This window comes from Schistocerca gregaria, chromosome 1, assembly GCF_023897955.1.
Source record: "Schistocerca gregaria isolate iqSchGreg1 chromosome 1, iqSchGreg1.2, whole genome shotgun sequence".
Taxonomy (NCBI): domain Eukaryota; kingdom Metazoa; phylum Arthropoda; class Insecta; order Orthoptera; family Acrididae; genus Schistocerca; species Schistocerca gregaria.
Genome location: NC_064920.1, coordinates 207816431 through 207842259, shown reverse-complemented (window position 1 = coordinate 207842259; position 25829 = coordinate 207816431). Strand labels below are relative to the sequence as shown.

The following is a 25829-nucleotide window of genomic DNA, read 5'->3' as shown; positions in this document are numbered from 1 at the left end:
ACCTTACAAAAATCTTCGTTACTCAAACTAATGCAATACAGCATGCGCCAATATTGCCAGCTGAATAAAAGATTCTAACTACTGAAGGCACTAACTACTGATAGGCATAGTTAGCAAATTAAAGATTTTGATAGAGAACAATGTATTTACCACAATAATGTTCAAAAGTCGTCATATCTCAGTTTATGATATACATTATTATAAATTTACTTTTTCTGATGGACACGCGTCCAGATCGTCCGCTCTCAGAATTCTACTATCTCTCTTCCCCACATCCACCACTGCTGGCGGCTCACCTCCAACTGCGCAACGCTACGCGCTGTTCACATCCAACTTCCCCACACCACATTAACAAATATTCCAACAATGCAAACCAGCCACAGACTTCACACAGCACAGTCAGTGATTTTCATATAGAGCGCTACGTGGCGTTACCAACATAAAAATCTAAACAGCCTACTTACAACTGTTTAAAAAAGAAAGGGGTCTTAGAATGGTCTGGCATGGAAATAAGGTTGTGTACTCTATACCAGAATGTGAGATGAAATTAAAAGTGTAGTGTGAAGGACAATCGTTTCTCAATGGGGCTGCTGTTAAAATGGTGGATAACTGAATGAGATTTTCACTCTGCAGCGGAGCGTGCGCAGATATGAAACTTCCTGGCAGACTAAGAGAACGGTCCCGAGTTCGAGTCTCGGTCCGGCACACAGTTTTAATTTTTATACATCATATTAATCCATTATCTCGAGACACAAAAACATTGAATTTACTCGAGTTGATAATTAAGGAAAGAGATGCTGTAAAACAATAAAATGTTTTGTACAAATTGTTTTTATAAATCTGTTTTATTCGTACGAGTTTATGTTCATACAAATTAGCGCTATTTAACACTGTTTCAGTATTATGTGCAACTATGCATTCGTTGTCATTACAACTTGTGTCTTGCTGTGTTGCTGCTCAACAAGTTAATGAGAATGGAATTATTTGGGTAAGGTAGCCCGAAATTGACAGTAACTGAGGTGGTTTTCACTTTCTTTGTTTTGTTTTGAAGCAGTGGGGCCTGTTGAAAAGTCTGATACGGCGGTGGTCACGCTCAGTGCGTTAACGATTTCACGCAGGGATTCCCTTGTAGGACGCTGCGTGTGGAGATTTGTCGGGGACTGCAGAGTGGTGAAGAAATCACTTGAGGGCCCCGTCGCCGCCGTGGTGCCCCTCGTCCTGTTGCGGCTCGGGGCTGCTGAGCAGGTGGCTCAGGTCGAGTAGCGGGTTGAAGCCCTCCGGGGCCCAGATGCTCGCCCGTCCCATGTAGCCGTTGGTGGCGGGCCGGCTCGGCTGCACCACCAGATTCGGGTCCTTCGCCTTACGGCGCGCCTCCTTCTTCGACACGCCCGCCTCCTCGAGTGCCTTCCGCAAGCTGAGCGGACAGCTCCACACGTACGCCGTCAGCTCTCGCACGTACAGCCGCATGTGGGCCCCGTTCTTCAGCTTCCGGCAGTTTCTCTGGGCCTCCTTCAGCAGTGACAGCCGCTCCTCGTCGCCGCACCGCTTGAACTGGCGCCGGCGCGCCCTCGGCGACGCACCAGTGATGTCCTCGTCCCTGTGGTAACAGACAGTTGGTCCGAGTTAGCGGGAGCCATTTTGTTGTGGACATGGTCAGCCGTATCTACTGGCACAGACCAAATGATGAAGCTAACTATTGACTCACTTCGTCCCGCTATAACACATCTCTTCATCTAATACAGAGCCACGAGGGCTGTCCCTTATATCCGGAAACTGGGACTAGTTAAGCCACTATCTAAAATTGAAGTTATTACCAGTTGCCAACATGGACAACTCTCATCGTATAAAGCAATGAAAATGGAAATTTTTGCTAGGTCGGTACTAGAACCCGGATTTCCCGCTTATAGCCAGTGGTCACCTTATAATAAGTTTCTCCGAGCGCGCTTCACGCCCAGACTCCAGCTTCCATACGTCATCAACCTTGTATCTACAACTTGCACTGTAACATCCATTACGTACATTCAGCGGACAACTGCTTTGGCGTAGCGATATGCGCGTATATACACTACTGACCATTAAAATTGCTACAGCCCCAAGATTACGTGCTACAGACGCAAAAATTAACCGACAGGAAGAATATGCTGTGATATGCAAATGATTACCTTTTCAGAGCATTCACACAAGGTTGGCGCCGGTGGCGACCCCTAGAAAGTGGTGACATGAGGAAAGTTTCCAACCGATTTTTCACACAAACAGCAGTTGACCGGCGTTGCCTGGTGAAACGTTGTTGTGATGGAGAAATGCGTACCGTCACGTTCCCGTCTGTGATAAAGGTCGGATTGTAGCCTATCGCGATTGTGGTTTATCGTATCGCGACATTGCTGCTCGCGTTAGTAGAGATCCAATGACTGTTAGCAGAACATGGAATCGGTGGGTTCAGGAGGCTAATACGAAAGCGCCGTGCTAGATCCCAACGGCCTCGTATCACTAGTAGTCGAGATGACAGGCATCTTATCCACATGGCTGTAAAGAATCGTGCAGCCACGTCTGGATCCCTGAGTCGACAGATGGGGACGTTTGCAAGACAACAACCATGGCTCCGGTTAACCTTGACGCTGCATCAGAGGCAGGAGCACTTGCGCTGTTGTACTCAACGACGACTTTGGGTGCACGAATGGCAAAACATAATTTTTTCGGATGAATCCTGGTTCTGTTTCCAGCATGACGATGGTCGCATCCGTGTTTGGCGACATCCTGGTGAACGCACATTGGAAGCCTGTATTCGTCGTCACCATACTGGAGTAACACCCAGCGTGATGGTATGAGGTGCCATTGGTAACATCTCCGTCACCTCTTGTTCGCATTGACGGCACTTTTAACAGTGGACGTTACATTTCAGATGTGTTACGACCCGTGGCGCTACCCTTCATTCGATCCCTGCGAAACCCTACATTTCAGTAAGATAATGCGCGACCGCATGTTGCAGATCCTGTGCAGGCCTTTCTGGATATAGACAATGTTCGACTGCTGCCCTGGCCAGCACATTCTCCACATCTCTCACCGATTGAAAACGTCTGGTCAATGTTGGCCGAGCAACTGGCTCGTCACAATAGGCCATTCACTACTGTTGAGGAACTGTGTTACCGTGTTGAAGCTGCATTGGCAGCTGTACCTATACACGCCATCCAAGCTGTGTGACTCAATGCCCAGGCGTATGCAGGCCGTTATTACGGCCAGAGATGGTTGTTCTGGGTACTGATTTGTCAGGATCTGTGCACCCAAATTGCGTGAAAATGTAATCACATGTCAGTTCTAGTATAATATATTTGTCCAATGAATACCCGCTTATTATCTGCATTTCCTCTTGGTGTAGCAATTTTAATGGTCAGTAGTGTATATGGCGGTAGTAACATGTACACAAGGGATGAAAGGACAGTACATTGGCGGGTCTGTTATTTGTACTCGGATGATTCATGCGAAACGGTGTTCCACGTGATTATAACTGCACGACCTGAAGAAAAAGTTTTTGAAAGCGGAACGGTAGTTGGAAATGCTGTACGCACGGGACATCACATTTCGGAAATCGCTAAAGAATTCAACATTGCGAGACACAGTCTCAAGAGTGCCCCGAGAATACCAAATTTCATGTATTACCTCTCTTACAACGGACAACGTAGTGGCCGACTGCCTCCACTTAACGATCGAGGGCAGCAGTGTTTGCGTAGTGATGTCAGTGCTGTCAGTGCTAACAGACAAGCAACACCGCGTTACATTACCGCAGAAATCAATTTGGGACCTACGATGAGCGTATCCGTTAGGACTGTGCGGAGAACTTCAGTGTTAATGGCTGTGGCGGACGACGACCAATGCGAATGCCTTCACTAACAGAACAACATCGCCTACGGAGCCTCTCCTGGGCTCGTTATCCTATCTGTTGGAACCTGGATGGCTGGAAAACAGTGGCCTGGTCAGGCGAGTCCTTACTGCCGTTAATAAAATCTAATGGTATTGTTAGAATGTGCCGCAGACTCCGCAGTCAACAAGACACAGCGGAAGTTGGTGGCGACTACATAATGGTGTGGACTATGTTTACATGGAATGAACTGGATCGTTTGGTCCAAGTGACCCGATCATTGACTGGGAACTTACGTTCGGTTATTTGGGTACCATTTGCAGCCACTCATGTGCTTCATGTTTCCAAACAACAATGAAATATTTATCGATGACATTGCACTGTATCTCCTGGCCCCAATCGTTTGCAATTGGTCTGAGGAAAATTCTGGACAATTCGTCCTACTAGAATCCCATTGAACATTTACGAGCGATAACTGAAAGGTCAGTTCGTGTACAAAATCCTGTACTGGAGACATTTTCACAATTATGGGCAGCTATAAGGGCAATATGGCTCTATTTCTGCGGAGGACTTTCAACAACTCAGAGTCCATGGCTGCTGCACTACACCGGGAGAAATGAGGATCGATACGATATTATGAGGTATGTCACCACATTATTCACCTCAGTGTATATTCCTGTGCAGGGGAGACGTTTAGATTATGTCGATTTCCAGGTGTCGGCAGAAAAATACAATAAGGCAATGCCTGCATTGTTCAGAGATACGATGCAAAGTTCCTTCGGACAAATACGATGCGATGTACTTCTGTATAACACAAGCTCTGCAGTATCGTATTTCTCCCCCAACACTGGGCAAGTGACTTAACCAAAATGTTTCCCCTTTAGAGGAATTACATAATTGATGTACAACTGCAGGTTGTAGACGCATGGTTTACCACATATAGAAGCTTTAATCTGGTCGTAAAGCGTGCACGGAAAGCCTAATGGTAAGGCGACCGCTCGGGATAAGCGGAAAATCTGGGTCCAATTCTTGGTCCGACCCAAGTTTTCACCGTCGTCATCGCCCAAATTCGCAACTGCGGATACATTTCATATATTTCATAACGGCTGTGGTACCCTTAGTGCCTTTTCCGTGCATCGTACTCCTGAACAAGACTGCATTCTGCCTGCACTTTCCGAGGCCTTAGAATAAATAGTCCATGACCAGCTAGCATACTATTAACAACAATCAGTCTATTAAACGAATACCAATAAAGTTTCCGGGAAGAGCGCAACGCATCATCTGCCTTAATTAAGGTAATGGGTAACCTCAAGCCTGTCATGAATGGACTAGAGACGACTATCGCGTGCTTCTTTGACTTCAGAAAAGCTTTTGACACTGATTTCGACACTTTACTTGCTAAACTTAGCAGCCTAAATTTTTCGCCAAGTGCAGTGCAATGGGTCTTCTCGTGCCTCGTGCCGGATACAAGTAGTACGTAGTGTGCAGCACCGTAACGTCACACACGAGGCACGTGCTATCATGCACCCCCCCCTCCCCCATTTAAGTATCAGGTTCTATACTCATTTGTACACACTTTCTCCAGTTGCATCTGAGTGCCGAGCCAATGAAACTGAAGAAAGCTATCGAGAATCTCAATAATGACCTGCGTGCACTATCAAGAGGGGCACTAAATGTAGGGTTAATACTCAGTCCACCCAAAACCCAAACGTTACTTGTTAGTCTTTCTAGGCTCTTTAACCAGATACATCAGCAATTTCTACGGTCTGTAATCCTAAATGGGACAACAATAAATGTGTCTCACTCAGCAAACGATCTGGGAGTAATAGTAGATGAAAATCTAAACCAGACTGAGCACATAGCTGCAATGTAGAAGAAGGCACCACTGTCTCTCTACGCCCAGCGAAAATATGAAAAGCTCTTCCTTCTTGACCTGAAAAAGAAATTTGTACTAATGCTTATAATTCCAGTTATTGATTACAGTGAAGTTATCCTGCAAAGGTTTTTCAGTAAAGCGCGCTTCGAGTGGGACTGATTATGATCGCCTGTGTTTGATACATCTGTGACGTTCGACTCTTCGTTCATATTTCACAACGATATGCCAATGATACACACAGCTATCCTGACTGCGTGGGGACGACTGCAAAGAGTTCCACACACACTGTCTCCTTTATTATCGTATCAACGTCACTGTCTCTCATCTGTCCTCTCGATCTAAATGATCTTGTCTCAACAACCATGCAGAAAAATCCGATCCTACCAGAGCAATATCCTTTATGTCTCTCTTCATCGCTCAGCGACTTGTTCGAGCCGGCCGCGGTGACCGACCGGCTCTAGGCTCTTCAGCCCGGAACCGCGTGACTGTTACCGTCGCAGGTTCGAATCCTGCCTCGGGCATGGATGTATGTGATGTACTTAGGTTAGTTAGGTTTAAGTAGTTCTAAGTTCTAGGGGACTGATGACCTCAGATGTTGAGTCCCATAGTTCTCAGAGGCATTTTTGAACTTGTTCGATGTCATTTTCAGCAGCAGCATTGCGACTATGGAATAACCTCCCATATTGTATTAGAGAGCTGAGTAACATCTCCAGTTTAAGAAATATGGTCAATTACATATCTACTGAAGCTCCAATAATGACTACCATTGTCGCTGTACGATCTCGTTACCCCTTTACAATCTTCTTTCCAAATATAACTTCCTCATTTCCCAGCGTTCATAGCTGGTGCAGTCTCCTTAAATTTCTATTTCCTTTTATAGCTGCCGCTATCACCACCACCACCACCACCACCACCACCACCACCACCACCACCACCACCACCACCACCACATCATCATCATCATCATCATCATCATCATCATCATCATCATCATCGGAAGCAGAAGAATTAGAAGTACTGTCACTATCAACTATACTAGCTTTTAGCCAATACTGTTTATTCTTATAGTCTCTACAGACAATTTTTCCCATTAAAAGTATTGTTTTTTTCCTCGGGTTACTATCACGTAAAAAAATATTCGGTATGTGAGAAACCCGGGCACGATGTAAGAGGGTTTGAAAGCAGGAATCTGATCAACTTAAATCAATCAATCGATCAAATTTAGAGAGCGCCCGATAAAAATTCATTGTTTGCTTTAATTCACATACTTTTGACAAATCTTGAGTGTGAAAACTGAAATGACAGATTAAACAATTAACAGTTTCTGAAATAGCATAATGCAGACCTACATACCCATTACGTTCATCAACTAGCACACAACGTGTGTGGTGTGCAACAGCGTTTAATCAGACCATGAGGGCTCAGTAATATGGAGAAACGGTGACTGGTGATCAGGGGAGAAATGACAATTCGTCCTTGTGCTCAGAAAACCAGTCCTGGACAATGCGACCTCTGTGAATAGGACCCCTATCATCTTTGAACAAAGTATGACCTTTGCGGAGGAAAGACTGCACTATGAGAACGACCTGATCAACCTCCTTGCAGAGGAGCCACAGGGCGAATGAAATACCACCATACGGCTGCCCAAATCACCGCCGAACCACTTTGACGTTAACTCGGCCAGAGGTTGGAATCAGAGTGAGGTAACACCCATCCGACCAAATTATTCTCTTCCGTTGCTCCACATTGTAGGATTTACGGCCTCGCCAAAACATTTTCCTGTTAAAGGCATTTGTACCACAGATAAATGGGTTTGCAGTTCCCTCTTGCCCTGAATTTCCGACGATGGCCGGAAGTGCGACATTCAGTTCTATAGTGATTTTTGCTGATGCCGGTCCCCTATTCGTTGTCGTAATCCTCCTCAACGGCCGTCTGCCGCTTTGAGATTTAGTGGCCGATGTCTTCCGCTTACCCTATATGCGAGATACATTTCCGATACCATTCCAAATACTTCGCCTACCTTGTTCCGGGAAACATCCACCACGCAAGCATCAACAATTTGTTCACGTTCTAAGTGACAACCTAGACATGATGCATTCACAGTTACACAGCATGTTGTACAGATCACAACTGGCACTTGCAACGTAGTAAGTGCATTGAACTGATCAAATACAACAGCGCAACTTGCTGGTTGGATGACATCTGCATTTACGTCCAAGCCCGCGTATCTTAAAGCGTTTCCGTATTTTTGTCCAGCCCTTGTACGTCTCTTTCCTCGCCGAGCACTCGCATGGCCAATCGTAGAGGCTCTGCAATTTCTTGGAATGCTATTTATTAATCGCCCTCCGATTCCGTTGCATCTGTTCAACGTCCTGGCCCTTCAGGGCACATTTGAGATTTAGTTTGGAGCCAAATTAGATTCACAACTCTACTGTGGGCTGGAAAACAGCGGGAAAATATAAGCACGCACCATCGTAGTAATTGAAACACACTGTTGTACAACGCTCCAAAAGGTACTTCAGTCTACAGAATTCCGTATTTAGTTGGAGTGATACCATCAAGCGTTTCTCGTACAAAATTATAATCTAGAAAATATTGAACGAACAGTGTAAATTTATCTGGAATTGAGTGTAGTCTCGCGCGAAAATGAAAACAGTAAGACAAATACAATCCTCAATAATGAAATTGGAGGCAGAAAATGGTATTTAAGATTAACAAATGCGGCTCATGATTCGATAAAACAGTGGATATCAGCCACTGTGCAAAACTGCTTTAGTCGATATGTAGAATATGATAGCCCAAATGCCGCAGGTTTCAAGAACAGTGTAAAACTCGCAATAGGGCTACCAAAGAAGGCAACTGCTGGCAAGCGGAATATTATTGAACAATCAGTTTAAGAAGTGTTTCTTCCAAAAAGTAAGCCTGGTTTGTCTTCAGAAGAACAGTACAAATGAAAGTAACTGACCTGCGGAACGATGAAACTTGATTCCGTAAGAAAAGCAGAACGTGCGAAGGCGTACTGCCCTAAACACTCACTTTAGATGACACGTTGAAGAAAGATAAACATGTATTTACAGTAAATTCTGAATGTAACAGGGACAATACACAAGCAACACAAGATTACGACTGTTGAAGAAAAACTGTTGTCACAAGAGTCAAAGGACATCAATGAGAATCAGTAGTTGTTAAAGGAATGAGACTGGGCTATAGCGGACACCCAACATTATGCTGTCTGCAGACTGAACAAAAAATAACTGAAAAGAATGAGACATTTGTATAGAAAATTAAGGTTCAGGTACGAAAAATATTTGAGGTTTGTTAGTGACGGAAATCTGTTGGCGACGGAAATCTGTTGGCGACGGAAATCTGTTGGCGACGGAAATCTGTTGGCGACGGAAATCTGTTGGCGACGGAAATCTGTTGGCGACGGAAATCTGTTGGCGACGGAAATCTGTTGGCGACGGAAATCTGTTAGCGACGGAAAGCATTTCATGCGACAGCTGAACTAAATGATTAGTGTCTTGAAAAACCACTCTAAGATGGATGTCCAAAAAATAAAACAAGAGTAATCGAAAGTAGTCGAATTAAATCTCAGTGCTTAAATAACTTAATAAATCTTAGGCCTCCGGCCCAGACTTCTTACCAGTCAGGTTCATTTTAGAGTATACTCATACAATAACTCCATATTTAGCAATCATATACAGTCACTCGCTCGTTGAAAAATCCGTGCCTAAAGGTGTACAAGGAAAGAAATAAGAATAATCTGCCGAGTTAAAAACCCATAACGTTAACAGGGATTTGCAGTAGTAATTTTTAACATGTACTACGCTCGAGCATTGTGCATTACCTGAAAGAAAAAAGATTTATTGACGAACAGTCAATACGGATTCAGAAAATATCGTCCTTTCGTGAAACAAAAGTCGTTCTTTACTTTTACGAAGTAATAAGCGTTATCGGCAGAAGATGTCACACTGATTACATGTTGTCAGGTTTCCAGAAGTCTTTTGACCCAGTTCCTCACAAGCGACTCCTCATCAAACTGCGTGCCTATGGAGTATCTTACCAGCTGTGCGACTGGATTCGTGATTACCCCTCAGGGGAGAGACAGTTCGTAGTAGTTGACGGAAAGTCATAGAGTAAAACTGAAGTAATATCTGGCGTTCCCTCCGGAAATGTTGCACGCCCTCTGCTGTTCCCGATTTGCATAACCTATTTGGCACGCAACCTGAATGGCCCTCGTAGAGTTTTGGCAGGTGATTCTGTTATTTACCGTCTTGTAAAGTCATGACAACATCAAAAACATTTGCGAAATGATCTAGACAAGGTATCTGTATTGTGCGAGAGGTGGCAATTAACTAAATAAAGAAAAGTGTGAAGTCATCCACATGAGCACAAAAAGGAAATGGCTACATTTCGGTTGTACGATGAGTCTCACAAACCTAAAGGCTATTAGTTCGACTAAATACTTAGGGGTTACAAGTATGATGATGATGATGAGTTTGTAGGGCGCTCAACTGCGCGGTCATCAGGTCTCGTAAAAAGTCCCAATTTTTAGACAGCCCAATGTTTTTTCACAGTCCAATCTAACCACTGTCACGAACGACGACGACGACGAAATGACGAGGACAACACGAACACCCAGTCCCCTGGCAGAGAAAATCCCCAACCCGGCCGGGAATCAAACCCGGGACCCCGTGATCCAGAGTCAGCAAAGCTAGCCACTAGACCACAATCTGCGGACAATTAAAGTGTGAACAGCAAACCGAAGACTGCGATTTATTGGCAGAACAGTTAGATAATGCAAGATGACTGCTAAGGAGACTGCTTACGCTATGCTTCTCCACACATTGTTGGGGTTGCTGTGTTGTGACGGCTTCGCATCAGCTAGTATTGACGAAGCCAAAGAAGGCCAGCTCGTTTTATATTATCGCGAAATAGGAGAGAGACTGCAGCTCCATAGATACGATACCCGAATTCGGGTAGCAGTGATAAAAGAAAAGCTTTTTCGCTGTGTAAAGGATCTTGTCATGAAATGTCTATCATCAACTTTCTCATCAGAGTGTGAAAATATTTTGTTGGCACCCACCTACATAGGAAGAAATGATTATCGTAATAAAATGAGAGAAATCAAAGATCGCGGGATGTTCCAGGATGTAACGGTAGAGAAACAGCTCAAAGGTTGTTCCCTGAACACATTGCCAAGAACTTAGTTGTCAAATTAGGAAGCTTATCGCTGAAGGTACTCGAGTTTTGCTATTTGAGGATCAGAAGTAGAAAGGATCTAAAATGCTAAGTGGCGATAGAAAGAAAAGTGTTTCTGAAAAAGAGAACATAAATTTCAGTGTTAAGGTGTCTCTTCCGAAAATATTTTGCTTGGTGCGTAACACTACGCGGAAGTGAAACGTCGACGACACACTGTTCATGCATGAAGAGAACAGAAGATCGAGAATTCTGGTGCCGCCTACAGAAGATTAGATGGCTAGGCCGAGTAACTAATGAGGAGGTGGGGAGCTACTGATTAAAAAATGGAAACAAAAACTGGTGGCACAAGTTTCCTAAAAGAACGAATAAATTGATAGAACACTTCTTGATTAGCTTATATTGTAATTAAAGAAACCGTTGGGTTAATAATTATGGAAGAAGACTGAGGCTTGGATACATCAAGGAAGTCGAGATGGTTGTAGACGCCTGTAGCAGTGCAAAGATGAAGAGATTTGCGAGGGATACACTATACAGAAGTGCTGCATCAAACCAGCCTTCTGGCTGAAGATCAGCATAGCAACACCAGTAGTTTACAACACCGTACAATCTCTTTCGTTTTTCATTTACATGCTGGTAACAGTAAAGAAGTAGTCTGAGTTTGTCTACTACTTCGTAGTATCTGTCATCTGCTTCACAAACGAGTGCGCAGCAACTCATTGAAGCATTATTGCAGGCAGAAAGGAACAATGTGTGCCTCGTATTAGTGACACGTTAGGAAAATCTTGTACTGGACCTTGCATAGTAAGATAATGGCAGGAAACCGAGACATAATAGAAGTTCTACAAAAGAAAAAATGTTTCAAATAACGGTTACTTACTTCTTGTTGTCTTTGTTGGCTGCATCTAAGTGGATACTCTTCATTGAGGAGACCAAAATTTCCTGAAATGCAAACGAAAAATACATTAATGAAAGAATTTAAAAACGTTTACTTCAACAACAGACAAGGTTTATGTCACAGGGACTGTCTTTCGCCAACCAATTTCTTGTCTCATGCGATTTTCAATTACAAATTCCTATCATAATAGATCCACTATGTATGAAAAGAAATTTAACATTTTGTCTGAGATTCTTCTTTGCGAATAAAAACTACGCTGCAGAGTACAGAATGACATCCCTAATTAAATGATTACATAAAACCTTACTAATTCATAAAAATGCAAACTCCGTGAGATTTTCATCGCTATAATCTCCCCCATAACTCTGAATCCACCATAGAGTCCCAGACAGTAGCGAGAGTTCAGTAGTATATGTAAATATTGATAATACTAAGTCGCCTTACAGAAACTCAAAGATATGTGATGCTAGAAATATTGCGAACATTTCGACGTCTTTTTCCTTTTATTTTTAATATTTACATTTAAACTCCACTAATATACGTTTCGTCATTCCATCTGGATTAAGCTGAAATTTACGCTAGTGAGTAAATAAACGGTGTTGTAGAAAAATGGTTCAAATGGCTGTGAGCACTATGGGACTTAACATATGAAGTCATCAGTCCCCTAGAACTTAGAACTACTTAAACCTAACTAACCTAAGGACATCACACACATCTATGCCCGACGCAGGATTCGAACCTGGGACCGTAGCGGTCGCGCGGTTCGGGACTGTAGAGCCTAGAAGCGCTCGGCCACTCTGGCCGGCCCATATTGTAGAAGTAAAGTACGAGAAAAACTGTACAAATATAAAATTGCTAATAATAAAGCGGAGGACACTTTGGTAGACTGTTTCAAATGATGGGATGATTAAACAATGTAAGCTCATCACTTTGCTGTATTTTGATGCTGCTTGATTCAGTACAGTAAAAGTAACCTTACGCGGGTTTTATTCGAGAGAACTGGCCTTTCTATGAGAAAGCTCAATCAAATGTTCTGATTTATATTGCCGAATTTTTCAAGACATATCGGATTCCATAAATACATGATAAATACTGGTGACATTGTATTTTCAGTGTTCATGTTTAGTGGATGGAATAAGTTAAACTGGATCTAAATTTGTAACCTGTTACGAGTATCTGCAGATCAATATCATATGAAAGTGATTCTGTGCATATCCAGATTTGGCTTACGATAACGCATCGTTGTGTTGGAACACGTGAGGCAATACTGACCTTACGACTTATCTTAGAAGAACGATCAAGGAAAGGCAAACCTACATTTCTATCATTTGTAGATTTCGAGAAAGCTTTTGACAATGTTGACTGGAATACTCTCTTTCAAATTCTAAAGGTGGCAGGGGTAAAATAAAGGGAGCGAAAGGCTATTTACAATTTGTACAGAAACCAGATGGCAGTTACAAGAGTCGAGGGGCATGAAAGGGAAGCAGCGGTTGGGAAGGGAGTGAGACAGGGTTATAGCCTATGCCCGATGTTATTCAACCTGTGTATTGAGCAAGCAGTAAAGGAAACAAAAGAACAATTCGGAGTAGGTATTAAAATCTACGGAGAAGAAATGAAAACTTTGAGGTTTGCCGATGACATTGTAATTCTGTCAGAGACAGCAAAGGACTTGGAAGAGCAGTTGAACGGAATGGACAGTGTCTTGAAAGGAGTATATAAGATGAACATCAACAGAAGCAAAACGAGGATAATGGAATGTGGTCGAATTAAATCGGGTGATGCTGAGGGAATTAGATTAGGAAATGAGACACTTAAAGCAGTAAAGGAGTTTTGCTATGTGGGGAGCAAAATAACTGATGATGGTCGAAGTAGAGAAGATATAAAATGCAGTCTGGCAATGGCAAGGAAAGCGTTTCTGAAGAAGAGAAATTTGTTAACATCGAGTTATAGATTTAAGTGTCAGGAAGTCGGTTCTGAAAGTATTTGTATGGAGTGTAGCCATGTATGGAAGTGAAACATGGACCACGAATAGTTTGGACAAGAAGAGAACAGAAACTTTCGAAATATGGTGCTACAGGAGAATGTTGAAGATTAGATGGGTAGATCACGTATGTAATTAAGTATTGAATAGGATTGGGGAGAAGAGAAGTTTGTGGCCCAACTTGACTAGAAGAAGGGATCGGTTGGTAGGACATGTCCTGAGGCATCAAGGGATCACAAATTTAGCACTGGAGGGCAGCGTGGAGGGTAAAAATCGTAGAGGGAGATCAAGAGATGAATACACTAAGCAGATTTAGAAGGATGTGGATTGCAGTAAGTACTGGGAGATGAAGAAGCTTGCACAGGGTAGGGTAGCATGGAGAGCTGCATCAAACCAGTCTCAGGACTGTAGACAACAACAACGGTTCGTTCATGGCGGTTGCGTCGTTCGGGGAGAGTGCAGTTGTAACAGATATTATCATCCAACTTATTAAGACACAGCATGAAGAATCGCACTATTATTACATGCCAAGCCTTTTATATGATTATCTTCAACGTAGTTTGCAATGTGAGTTAAAATCGACAACATGAAATCGCACCTAGCAGAACTATCCATCGAAGGCACAGAAACTGTTGCCACCAACAACTTTATCCAACACTGTGATGTGTAACGCCCGACAAACGTATAACCGTGCGCTAATCTCACTGTACCAACGGTGTTGCCGCAGTGGCAACACCAGTTTCAGTCAGAGCACGGAACTTCAGCGCTGTCTGGCTTGGCTAGCACTTGTATGGTTGACCGTCCGGGTCTGCCGAGTGCTGTTCGCAAGTGGGATGCACTCAGCCCTTGTGAGGCCAGTTGAGGAGCTACTTGACTGAGAAGTAGGGACACCAGTCCCTAAAACTGAGAACAGCCGGAAAAGTAGTGTGCTGACTACGTGCCTTTCCATGTGCGCATCCAGTGACGCCTATCGTTGAGGATGACACGGTGATCGGTCGGTTCTGTTTGCCCTTCCGAGGCCTGTTCGGACTGAGATTTCTGGGACAGTGTCATGAAGTATAGTAAGAACCTAAGTGCGCACAGTTAATGGAGCTCAGATCCAGACTGACAGTGTGCCTCAGTTTTAGAATATATTTTGGGAAAACAGATACAACCTAAAAAGACTGAAAATGGCCTTTGCCATTCAGGGACACTTTACAGACGAAGACCAGTCAAGGCTTCACTTCAACATAATACATTCAAAAAGAATACGTATAATGCAGTATTATGAGCAGTGAGTATAGACCATGACTCGTCGATACAAATATAAAAAGGAGTATGTATCAAAAGCTTTGATAGAGGATACTCATGAGCCTGTGAGTTCACTGTTACAGAGAAAACACGGCAACGACTAATGCGACGTATTTGGCGCAGTCGTTCATTTATGCGCTTTGGCTTTATTACTTTATGAACCACAACTGCTGCACACATACAGTTTACATTTATTTATACACAATGACTGCAGATTACCAATATTTCGTTATTACGATTGTGGATTAGTGTCAATCACAATGCCGATAAAAAAATGAACAACTTCGTAAGCCACAAAATTTGCTCGAAACTATACCCTAAAGTTTCAAACTACCTTTTACACGGTGTACCACTCACCAAATTTCAGTCCTTTTGACCACTTCATCTGCAATAATCAGAATGGAAACCATCTTATGATGGCAATCGACTGTTGAAATTCTGTTTATGGCAAAAAAAAAAAGAAAACAAGGGTGAGGAAAAATGGTACTTTGAATAAATACAGGGAAGAGACGCTTTTCGTGGCAAAAAACGTCTTATCCTCTGAGATCCAATCGTCTAGTACATCAAAACTGAAATAAGTTGACTCATAGATTAACTTCATGGACAATGCTGAAATGTGTCACAACTGTTAGTCTAGTAATTTTTACAGACAGATCTGGCGATTTGAAACAGTGTGCCGAAAACTATGATGGATCACAAACGATTGCACTGCCTACAATAAAGATATTTCTACTAGAGTGTAGTATCAGTTCCTCATCACACACGATCACACGAAATAAAAGGACACCAGACCATCTCAAAACGTATAAAATATTTCTACAAAATTTAAATAAAAAGTTCGTACCAAGTCTCATAAAATTTGAGACGCAACATGGTAATGATGAATAGGAGTAGCACATCAAGTTAATAGCAAAATACAGTGTTACAGAATATTCAGTGTGGTTTGTACTGTTTCTTATCCGATAAGGCTTTCTTGCCATGTCCAGCAGAAATGAAATGTTCTCATGTTAGGGGTACAGAAAAAAAGTCCATCTCCATCCTATTGCCTTCCTTCAGAATCTATTTTAAGTGAAAAGATTTTTGAAAATGAATGTATTATGTCTGTTTCGAAATTCTGGTAACTGCAATGGTGTGGAGTGCCACATGCTCCACTGAAGAATGAGATCAATCTTTCGCTCCAATATCTCCCAGTCGCGCAAATTGTACAATATCGTTGTGTACTGTCGAGAATGTTTTAAAATGAAAGTATTAGTGAGAAATGGACATCCACAAAAGAATTTCATAGAAACTGTGTTTATACTTCATAGCGCATGAGTACCAAAGTAGTACTGAATGTCAGTGTTGTTTCGCACGCGACAGTGATTAAATGAGCGTTATCGTTTAGCGCGCAAAGTGTCCGTTACATTACAACTGCCCATCAAGGTGCCGCTCTGCTGGAGACAATATGGGCGAGTTCGAGAAATAGCAGGCTTTAAGGTCAGGCCGATGTTTGTTTCCACTGTTCCATAGAACATTTCAAATGAAAACCTCTTTGGTCAAGGTGTTTGCCAGTAACAAACTGTGCCTCGCCACTGCATTTTCTGTGTGTTAAGAAGTCCGACGCGTTTCGGGTGTAAACATGTCTGTAAAGGACGACCCACACTTTTAGCATTCGTTTGCTTCAGTTACTCAACTAACGTCAGTCGAGACGTGATCTGAGGGAATTTATTACTTGACATGAAAACCTAATAAACCATGTGTGACACAGCCAGTTTCAGTAAAAATGTTGGAGCCAATTCCCATAGAACAGTTGTGTGCTGAGAGAGAGAGAGAGAGAGAGAGAGAGAGAGAGAGAGAGAGAGAGAGAGAGAGAGAGAGAGAGAGAACGAATAAACAGCACATTAGAGAGGAAAGTTTTCAACGACAGTGAGGACTTTCTGTAAAAAACAGGAGTCTGTCTTAACGAAACCTTCCTGGATTTGAAAACTTGTAGGTGTAACAATTCTTTTTCGGGTTTACTAGAAGCCAACTGGAAAAGAATCCTCTTAAAAAGCGCTGAACTTTCTGTGCAATGTTTAGGAAAACATACTACAAACGTAAAGCGCTGCAGAGTCTAACGTCCACTGAATGAGAGAGTTTTGTCAGCAACAAACATGACAATGGTATATATGTATAGGGATGACAGAGTCAGAACTACAAGACAACGGCCAACACTAATTTTGTCATTTCGCAAAGATCTCCCTGACAGAATGTTTTTGGACTTTCCTTAATGCGTACACAGAGTTGCCCCAAGATAGGTAATAGCGTGAACGCAAACAAAGCACACAGGTGCTTGCTTTTCGCTGTCAGAGACGGTGGAGATGATGCTTACAGTGTAACAATTTTAACTGGTCAATTTCATGACGATCACCTTGGAGTAATACCAGAGCCGTCTGCATTGCAATGAGAAAGTTGATGTCTCTTCAATAGGCATATCGCTGCGTCAACATTAAAATAGGATTAAAAAAAACATACTTTTTTTCACTAGAACTATGGTTGGGGCTTTCTTTGCGTCTAACTTTAAAAATATCGAGTTGGGTTCTTTATAAACCTCAGTCATTTGTGGTGCTGCTGCTGCTGCTGCAACTGTAACAAAAAATTTATTCTCGATTTTTTTGTGCTTCCTGTATCTGTTTAAAATATGTAATACGTAATTAGATCAATGAATAGTTCGTTAGAAGAATATAAAATAAATAAAAAGACACTTTGCGTCCGGTACATTACATATTTGGATGCATTTATTCTTTGTTATTTTTCATAACACGAACGCCATAAATTTTCAGAGATGTCCATCAAGCAAATATCAGATGAAATTTTTTGGATGCTGGTTGAAAGTAATTTCAGTTACACAGAAGATGTATGTAGCGGAGCTGACGAGGACTTAATTCCAGAACAAGATGCGTTACAATCTTAAGATAACCTTGAAGTCATTTCTAAAGATGATACAGCCTGTGAAACTTCTGTTGACATTTTGATAAAGGAGTGAGTTTACTGCAAAGTCAGGGCCAAAAGAAATTCGTTTGTCTCCGTGACTCACTGGTGCCATTACGGCATTGCCAAATGATATCCCAAGCCAACGAATCAAGTGATCTTGCAGCCACAACGTCCGATGGTATCAACATGCCCCCTTAATGATTAAATTGTAGATGTAGTATGCTTCTGACTGCTGGAGCTCTTTGCTACCGAATGGAATAAATTTGTGAAATGCGGACAGCAGACGGAAATATTCGTCGAGCAGATTAAGCTTATCCTTTAGGGATGTTTAAGAACCCGTGACTTTATTCAATATAGATACAGAAAACCGCAACCATTCACTTTCTGAAATAGTTATTTATTCCATGAACCGGTTCTTAAACCTTTCCAGGCTCGTCATCGATGTAACATCCAGTGCACTACCTGAACTTGACTCTGAGAACGTACAAAAGTCTGGTACTTATATCCGTCGTCCAGTTTTAACTGCTGCCATGGCACGGAATCAATTTGCACACAATTTCTTTCACAATAAAACAATACGTCAACGGTGCTTATTTAATTTAAATTACTGTTAGACATCTGAAGAACAATCTGAGTAATCTTCTGACCACTATATTATATATATATATATATATACAAAAAGGTACGGCCAAACTTTCAGAAAACATTCCTCACACACAAAGAAAGAAAATATGTTATGTGGACATGTGTCCGGAAACGCTTACTTTCCATGTTAGAGCTCATTTTATACTCTTCAAATCACATTAATCATGGAATGGAAACACACAGCAACAGAACGTACCAGCAAGACTGACTGCAAAACCACGTTCGTGATTACCACTAACCTGTTGATGCTACGTATTGATGTGCTTAATGCTAGTACTATAGAGCAAAGAGTCGCATGTCAACACAAGCACCGAAGTCAAAAGTCAACATTACCTTTCTTCAATTGGGCCAACTGGCGGTGAATCGAGGGAGTACAACTAGAATGAACTCTAACATTGAAATTAAGCGTTTCCGGACACATGTCCACATAACACCTTTTCTTTATGTGTGTGTGTGAGGAATGTTTCCTGAAAGTATGGTCGTACCTTTTAGTACGAGAGAGAGAGAGAGAGAGAGAGAGAGAGAGAGAGAGACAGAGGTGTGTGGGGGGGGGGGGGGGGGGCGAGAGACATGGGGCACCCAGAAAAAGACTCCTGCTTGGTAAACAATATTGACAACTTAGGCTTAGTATCTGAAGGTTTAAAGATTCATGGCATATTTTGTGAAAGTACTGGAAGGAATTGGGAAGAAAGGAAATTTGTGGCACAATTTGACTAAAAGAAGGGATCGGTTGGCAGGAAACATTCTGAGACATCAAGAGATCACCAGTTTAGTATTGGAGGTAAATGTTGATGGTAACAACTCTAGAGGAAGACCCAGAGAGGAAAACAGCTAGTAGATTCAGAAGGTTGCAAGTTGCAGTAGTTACTCAGAGGTGAAGAGGTTTGCACAAGACAGAGTAGCATGGAGAGCTCTATTAGAAGTCTTCGGACTGAAGACGACGACAACAACAACAAAAACAACAACAACGTTTGACAGCAACCCCGATGCGATGATAACGCATGATTTGGAGAGCATAAAAAGAAACCGACAGACAGAGAGCAACGCATAGCTGTTGTCACGGTAACAAAGTAGATCCAATAGGCTGTGTCCTACGGGAAGGTCCGATAGTTGGAGACGTAAGTACCATTACGTAAGATTTGAGAGATAAACATGACAATGACAGAATTTGAGACGGTTCTGATATTTCAAGTAAAAAAGTTCTAAATTTATCCTGAGAGCGTGGAACGAAACCACGTCAAACTGAAAATGAAATATTAGATTGTCACTTCATTTCAAACTAGAATTGTAACGGTTCACTTCTGTTTTCATGAAACTGAACTATAATAAATGAACAAATTATTTAACAACAATGCGCTTTTCGAAACGCCGTTGCGATTATCGTCAAGCGAGTGTCATTTAAATACCTCTGACTCACTGTACACCCACCAATCAGAAAATAGAGACTATCCCAATAGTGATGACCGGCTTGCTGGATGAGCTGTATTAGCCGTAGAGCACGAAGCACGATGTAAATTTCAGTTAGGCTGTGGAATAACTTTCAGTGTATCAAACTAAAAAAGATTAACTGTTTCTTTTTTCTTAACCAGTAGCTTCGAGAATTATGGATAAGCATAAGCAGACCGATCCCGGAGTATCGTAAGTAGTCAGTTGACAAATGAATGTGGCACCATATGTGGAATCAAGAGCGATGATGTTTTATGAAACGTATTGTGCCATACGTGCAAAAGAAATCAAAGAAACGTCTGCTAAATTTAATCCTCCCTACTCAAATGGCTCTGAGCACTATGGGACTCAACTGCTGTGGTCATCAGTCCCCTAGAACTTAGAGCTACTTAAACCTAACTAACCTAAGGACATCACACACGTCCATGCCCGAGGCGGGATTCGAACCTGCGACCGTAGCAGTCGCACGGCCCCGGACTGCGCGCCTAGAACCACGAGACCACCGCGGCCGGCTCCTCCCTACTCGAGACGGAAGTTATATTTCCATGTAGCAGCCATAAGCGGTGGATGTGAGCATTTATGTGCGTCGTCCTTATTCTCCCTCAGACCTGAGACGACACTACACCACAGCTTTGCCGAAGCGAACCGCAAGAAAGTATACTTCTCCCCGAAAAAAATCATGTGCTACCAAGATGATGTGTAGCGCTAGACAAAAGAAAAATAACCTAGGACTAGCAGAGCGTCGAACCTTCGGTTCGGTAATTTAACAACTGTGCTACCGAAGCACACTAGGCGTCGTCAACAAATAGCCAAATGTGAACTTCTAAAGTTCGTGACACTTACTACCATTCACTAATACAGACAGTTACGACTACTCGGTTGGAGCTTGCTGAACATCTGAGTAAGGTTGATATGCTAGTGGTACCGTCTCTCAACAAAATTAACTGTTAATGAAAAAGGTAGCTCTACACAACATAGCCTTGTGAGCATTCTTCCTTCACTGTGCTTTCTCGTATTTCAGATCTTGCTTCCAACCAAGACGGAAGCATTAAATATCGGCTTGTAATCGTTGGCAACTGGTGAGAAGAAAGGTTTCTAATACCCGAAACACAAATATGTCTGACTCTCACTTGTGCAAAATCCAGTGTAATTGATACATTGTGTGGTGCTTTTTCTTTAATGATCAGCCTGTAGAAGTATTGTTAAAAATGATACTTAATAATTCGGATAACTGTTCGCATAATAATTGATTACTATATGTATCACGAACAATTTTTCAACTATAGCAATTACTTAATGCTATTTTATCGAAAACTGACAGTCTGAGACAGCGGCTGCGTGCAAAATACTGGTCGATTCTTGCAAAGAAGATAACAGCAGCCAGACACCTTTTATAATGCTATTTATTCACATAAATAGCGCCGTTACCGGTTTCGAACCAGCAGGTTCATCATCAGACGGGCTGTTCATCAAGATACATTTTAGTTATAGCTGGCTTTAACTCTCACTTTTTATTCCCCTAGGTAGTTTACATTCCTTGGAGTGGTGGGGCCCTACAGCCAAAACGTGATGTGAGAAATTGTCTATTGAATTGTAACTGTTCCACATAACTATTTCAAACAATGTAACAAAGTTATGGAAGTGAAAATGGTTTAGTTACTAAATTGAAAATTCCACGCCGACGTATGTAATTAAATCAGATGCTTTAATAATTTATTTACATTTTTTGAAGTCGTTATGATGCACAATTACAGTGAAATAGACAATTTCTCACATGTTTTGGTTGTAACGCTCCAAAAAACCAAATAATTTTCATTACTTGGAGGGGGCGAGTCAAGAATGAAAACTAATGAACATTACAACAAAAATGTATCTTAAGGGAATAAGCCATCTGATGATTAACCTGTCAATCCGAATTCGGAAACGGGGCTGCTTATGGGAATAAATAGCTTTCGGTTGCTGTTATCTTCTTTGAAAGAATCAATCTGTAACTATTTAAAGTGTATAATTATTGTAATACTTTTCAGAACCTGTGCCAATTATTTCCCAGATTACCCCTAGATAGAATATTTCAAAAGTAAACTATGGCGTACTGATTCCGGAAGTCAGTTACTTAAATCCTGCGCATTCGGATCTCAGCACTGACATTTCGCAACTCTCAGAGTCGTTAAGTGGCGGACTTTAGGGGTTTGTTTGCCCTTGTTGCCTGGTGTGAAGGTCGCTGACTGGGCTGTCCTGCAATGCTACCGGCTCACAGGTCTGGGAGAGAAGGGGGAGGGGAGGGGGGAAGAGGCTGGATGACTGATAAGACAACAGAGCCCCTATTGTACTCAGCGGTTGCGAGTTTGCAAAGGTATTTGAAATTATATCTTCCCTTCTCAAGATAGGAAAAATACCTTCACTCTAGCCCTATGACAGAACTAAGGTCTTTTTGATAAGACGAACACATAATTTAACATTAATTTGAAAAAGTAAGCCAGATGATGTTATTGACTGCGAGACTGGTTGATCACTTTTCGCCACACAGTTTTAGTACATTCACAGATTGATGCAAGAGGAAGGTAAAATAGCGAAGTTATCGTTAAAAAACTGAAAATCTCTATTCTACTTACACCTTGAAGAAAAATCAAAGAACATTTATTTGGAAACTTCCACCACTTCCGAGTAGAATAACTACTTACAAATGGTCCAAATGACACTGAGCACTATGGGACTTAATCTCAGTCCTCTAGAACTTAGAACCACTTAAACCTAACTGACCTAAGGACATCACACACATCCATGCCCGAGGCAGGATTCTAACCTGAGACCGTAGCAGTCGCGCGGTTCCAGACTGAAGTGCCTAGAGCCGCTCCGCCACCACGGCCGGCAACTACTTACACTTGTTCCATTATGGTACATACGCTTCTGTAAATAATCAGCTAGAACTCACTGACTTCGGTCAATAGTCACATGTGCCGAGCAAATAATAATGGAACATGTAACGAACTAACTAAAGTCACATTCAGTGGGACATTTGTATTATGCGTTTGTGTAAGGATACAACGTCAACTGTATATCCCTAGGACTCCGTTGACTGCGTGTTCACAAAAACGTACGCCAAGCCGTAGATTATTGTCGACTAACTTTTCAGTAATAAGTCAACATTTGTTTGTCTTGGTCCAACATAAATGTGTTGAATTTATTACAAAGAACAACATTGCACATTAATCGACATATATTTAGATGATATATGAAAATGTCGCTCGCTTTTACCCTATTTGTCACCAGATGAAAGGCATTGGGGAACTAATGTGATCTTGCCGTTATAGTTTTTGTTGAGATAACGGCACTGGATATTTCAGTAGTTAGTACAAGACGATAGCATTCAATTAATCCGCAGTGCCGTTATGTGAAATGCCATACTGCCACCTGTTACGAACCAAAGGGACAATGAAATTTAACACTACAGTACCAAAGATATCGGAGATGTTGCATTTTTTAAAATAAAAACCCTCATCGAATATCTTTTAACACTCGTAATATTTGCGTGCACACATCATAATCAGTAAACAATAGGTAACAACAACATATGGCATGATCAGACCCTCTGCACTACCTGCATTGAGCCATTTTCCACAGTATTTCATTTCATCTTCAGGTGTGTAAGTAATAAGCTCCTAGCGTTACGGATGCATCCTCAGCACAAATATAAAGAAAAGAACACTAAAACGTCCAAAGTACCAGGAGACACTCCGATGAATTCATGTCAAGAAATACCGTGGATAAAAAGTAAACTTTGGATCCAACTATACGCAAAATTTTAACGATAGACAATTCTTTCAAATTCCTATGGTGTTCAATGAAAACGATTTTCGATCTGAAACTTGGTAAAATTTTGTCACTGCGTACATTGAACATGAAAACAAACACTTGTACCTCTCGAAAAAGAAGTTACCTTCGCGTTAATTTCAAATGGTTCAAATGGCTCTGAGCACTATGGGACGTAACGTCTGAGGTCATCATGCCCCTAGAACTTAGAACTACTTAAACATAACTAACCTAAGGGCACCACACACATCCATTCCCGAGGCAGGATTCGAACCTGCGACCGTAACGTCGAGCGGCTCCAGACTGTAGCGCCTAGAACCGCTCGTCCACGCTGGCCGGCGCGTTAATTTCGCTCATATCAAAGGCGATATCTACGCATCAACCTGTATGTACAGTAACAAATTGGGTAAAGACATTCATCGAGAGAAAAACGTGTTTGGAAGTCAAAGCACTTTGCTAGACTTCGTCTTGTTAAATAAAATATCTCCCACTGGGTGGCTAGTTACAAGTTAACGTGGGTAATGATTCACTGTTTCTGAGCAAAATAAATAAATAAATTCTAGAGTTTAAAGTGAAGAACTGCTGACAAGACACCGTACATGGCATTTTAGGAATAAAAGTAAAACCGCTGAAGTAAATGTACTCGTCCCTGTAAATATATTTCTTACACAGTACATACCTACATCACAACACGTAATTCGTTTCTTTGAGCTCAGTAACGAACGTCAAGAAAATCACTTTCAGCCCATAATTATACGTGAAATCAGTTATGAGTAAAACGTCACGTGAAGAGAATTATTTCTGGACACTATTTAATATACACAGTAAAGACGTTATAGGTATAAGTCACTATAAAAGCAGTCTCGAAAAGAAACACTGAACAAAATAAGCGCACTAGTTTACAGTAGAAAAGACTCGAGTCCTTCAACAAGACAGGAGAAAAATTTGTATTATGCAACACTCTTCCGGACTGATTTTGAAGGCAGCATCTGTGCCTCGAACGATATATATGCATTCATTCACACGTTTGTTTCTTGCTTTCCATTTTCAATCTGGATTAACGCCAAGGAAAGCGAAATGAGACGTGCGATATTCCGAGAATTGAAGATACTCATAAATAAGTATACACGCCAAAGAAAGGCTACCTGAGACGTTAAGTAAGTATGCTTTTCTACGTGAATGAAACGCTGAATAATAAATTTACCAACGGAACAGAAGCAGAAAGAAATAACGCTTGAAATATGCAGAGATTTTACTGGCAACCACCTCGTGCTATTTTAGCAAAAAACACGCCATTAATGTCATCTGGCGTCGTAAGTCGCGAGATCTCCTTACTGATCTGACGGCTAGGAGTCTTAGGTCTCTGAGAAACGCACGAAATATATTCCAATCTTACCTCAAGACTCAATGCGTCGATCACCGCATTCTCTTCATTGGGTCCGGACGTTGCCATCGCAGATGTTACCCGTCTTGTAGTCGTCAGCAACAAATTATGGAAGCCGATTCACCTTAAAACACCTAAGACTGCCCTGACGTGTCTCCAACAACCTCCGAAACCCACAGAATGACCTCATAAGCTGCGCGCCTCCTGCCTGTGGAGCGTTGAAAAGAAGACTGTCACAATCTTCAACAAAAGGATGGTACTAACCCTAGCCAAAGACACTGTATGGATAGGGTAGCGGGAAGGGGTGGGGAGGGGGGGGGGTGAACTAGACTCGAGCAATACCTGAAAGGCTCGCAGGCTGGCACCAAGGGTGGAAAATGAGTCATCAGGAATCCAAACCAGCGGTGTCAACAGTCTCGGGCCTTATTGACACCGCTCTCGCAAACGGAGTGGTTACGACATTAGAATACGAGCAGGATGTCGTTATGGTCATTC

The 25829-nt window shown here is 42.0% G+C and overlaps 1 protein-coding gene across 1 annotated transcript; it reads right to left on the bottom strand.

The window, feature by feature from the left end:
- Positions 1-863: 863 nt before the first annotated feature.
- On the bottom strand, positions 864-25423 carry LOC126266588 (uncharacterized). Its single transcript, XM_049992004.1, has 3 exons — positions 25347-25423; positions 11809-11870; positions 864-1597 (listed from the first exon to the last, which is right to left on the bottom strand). Exons 1-3 carry the CDS (start codon positions 25401-25403, stop codon positions 1180-1182), a joined length of 537 nt encoding a protein of 178 aa, XP_049847961.1. The 5' UTR covers positions 25404-25423; the 3' UTR covers positions 864-1179.
- Between the last annotated feature and the right edge of the window lie 406 nt (positions 25424-25829).

Coding starts and splice junctions, on each gene's coding strand:
- LOC126266588 (XM_049992004.1), bottom strand. CDS start 25,403: ATGGCAACGTCCGGACCCAATGAAGAGAATGCGGTGATCGACGCATTG. Junction 11,871..25,346: donor TCGACGCATTGAGTCTTGAG/GTAAGATTGGAA, acceptor TTTGCATTTCAG/GAAATTTTGGTCTCCTCAAT. Junction 1,598..11,808: donor GCCAACAAAGACAACAAGAA/GTAAGTAACCGT, acceptor CTGTTACCACAG/GGACGAGGACATCACTGGTG.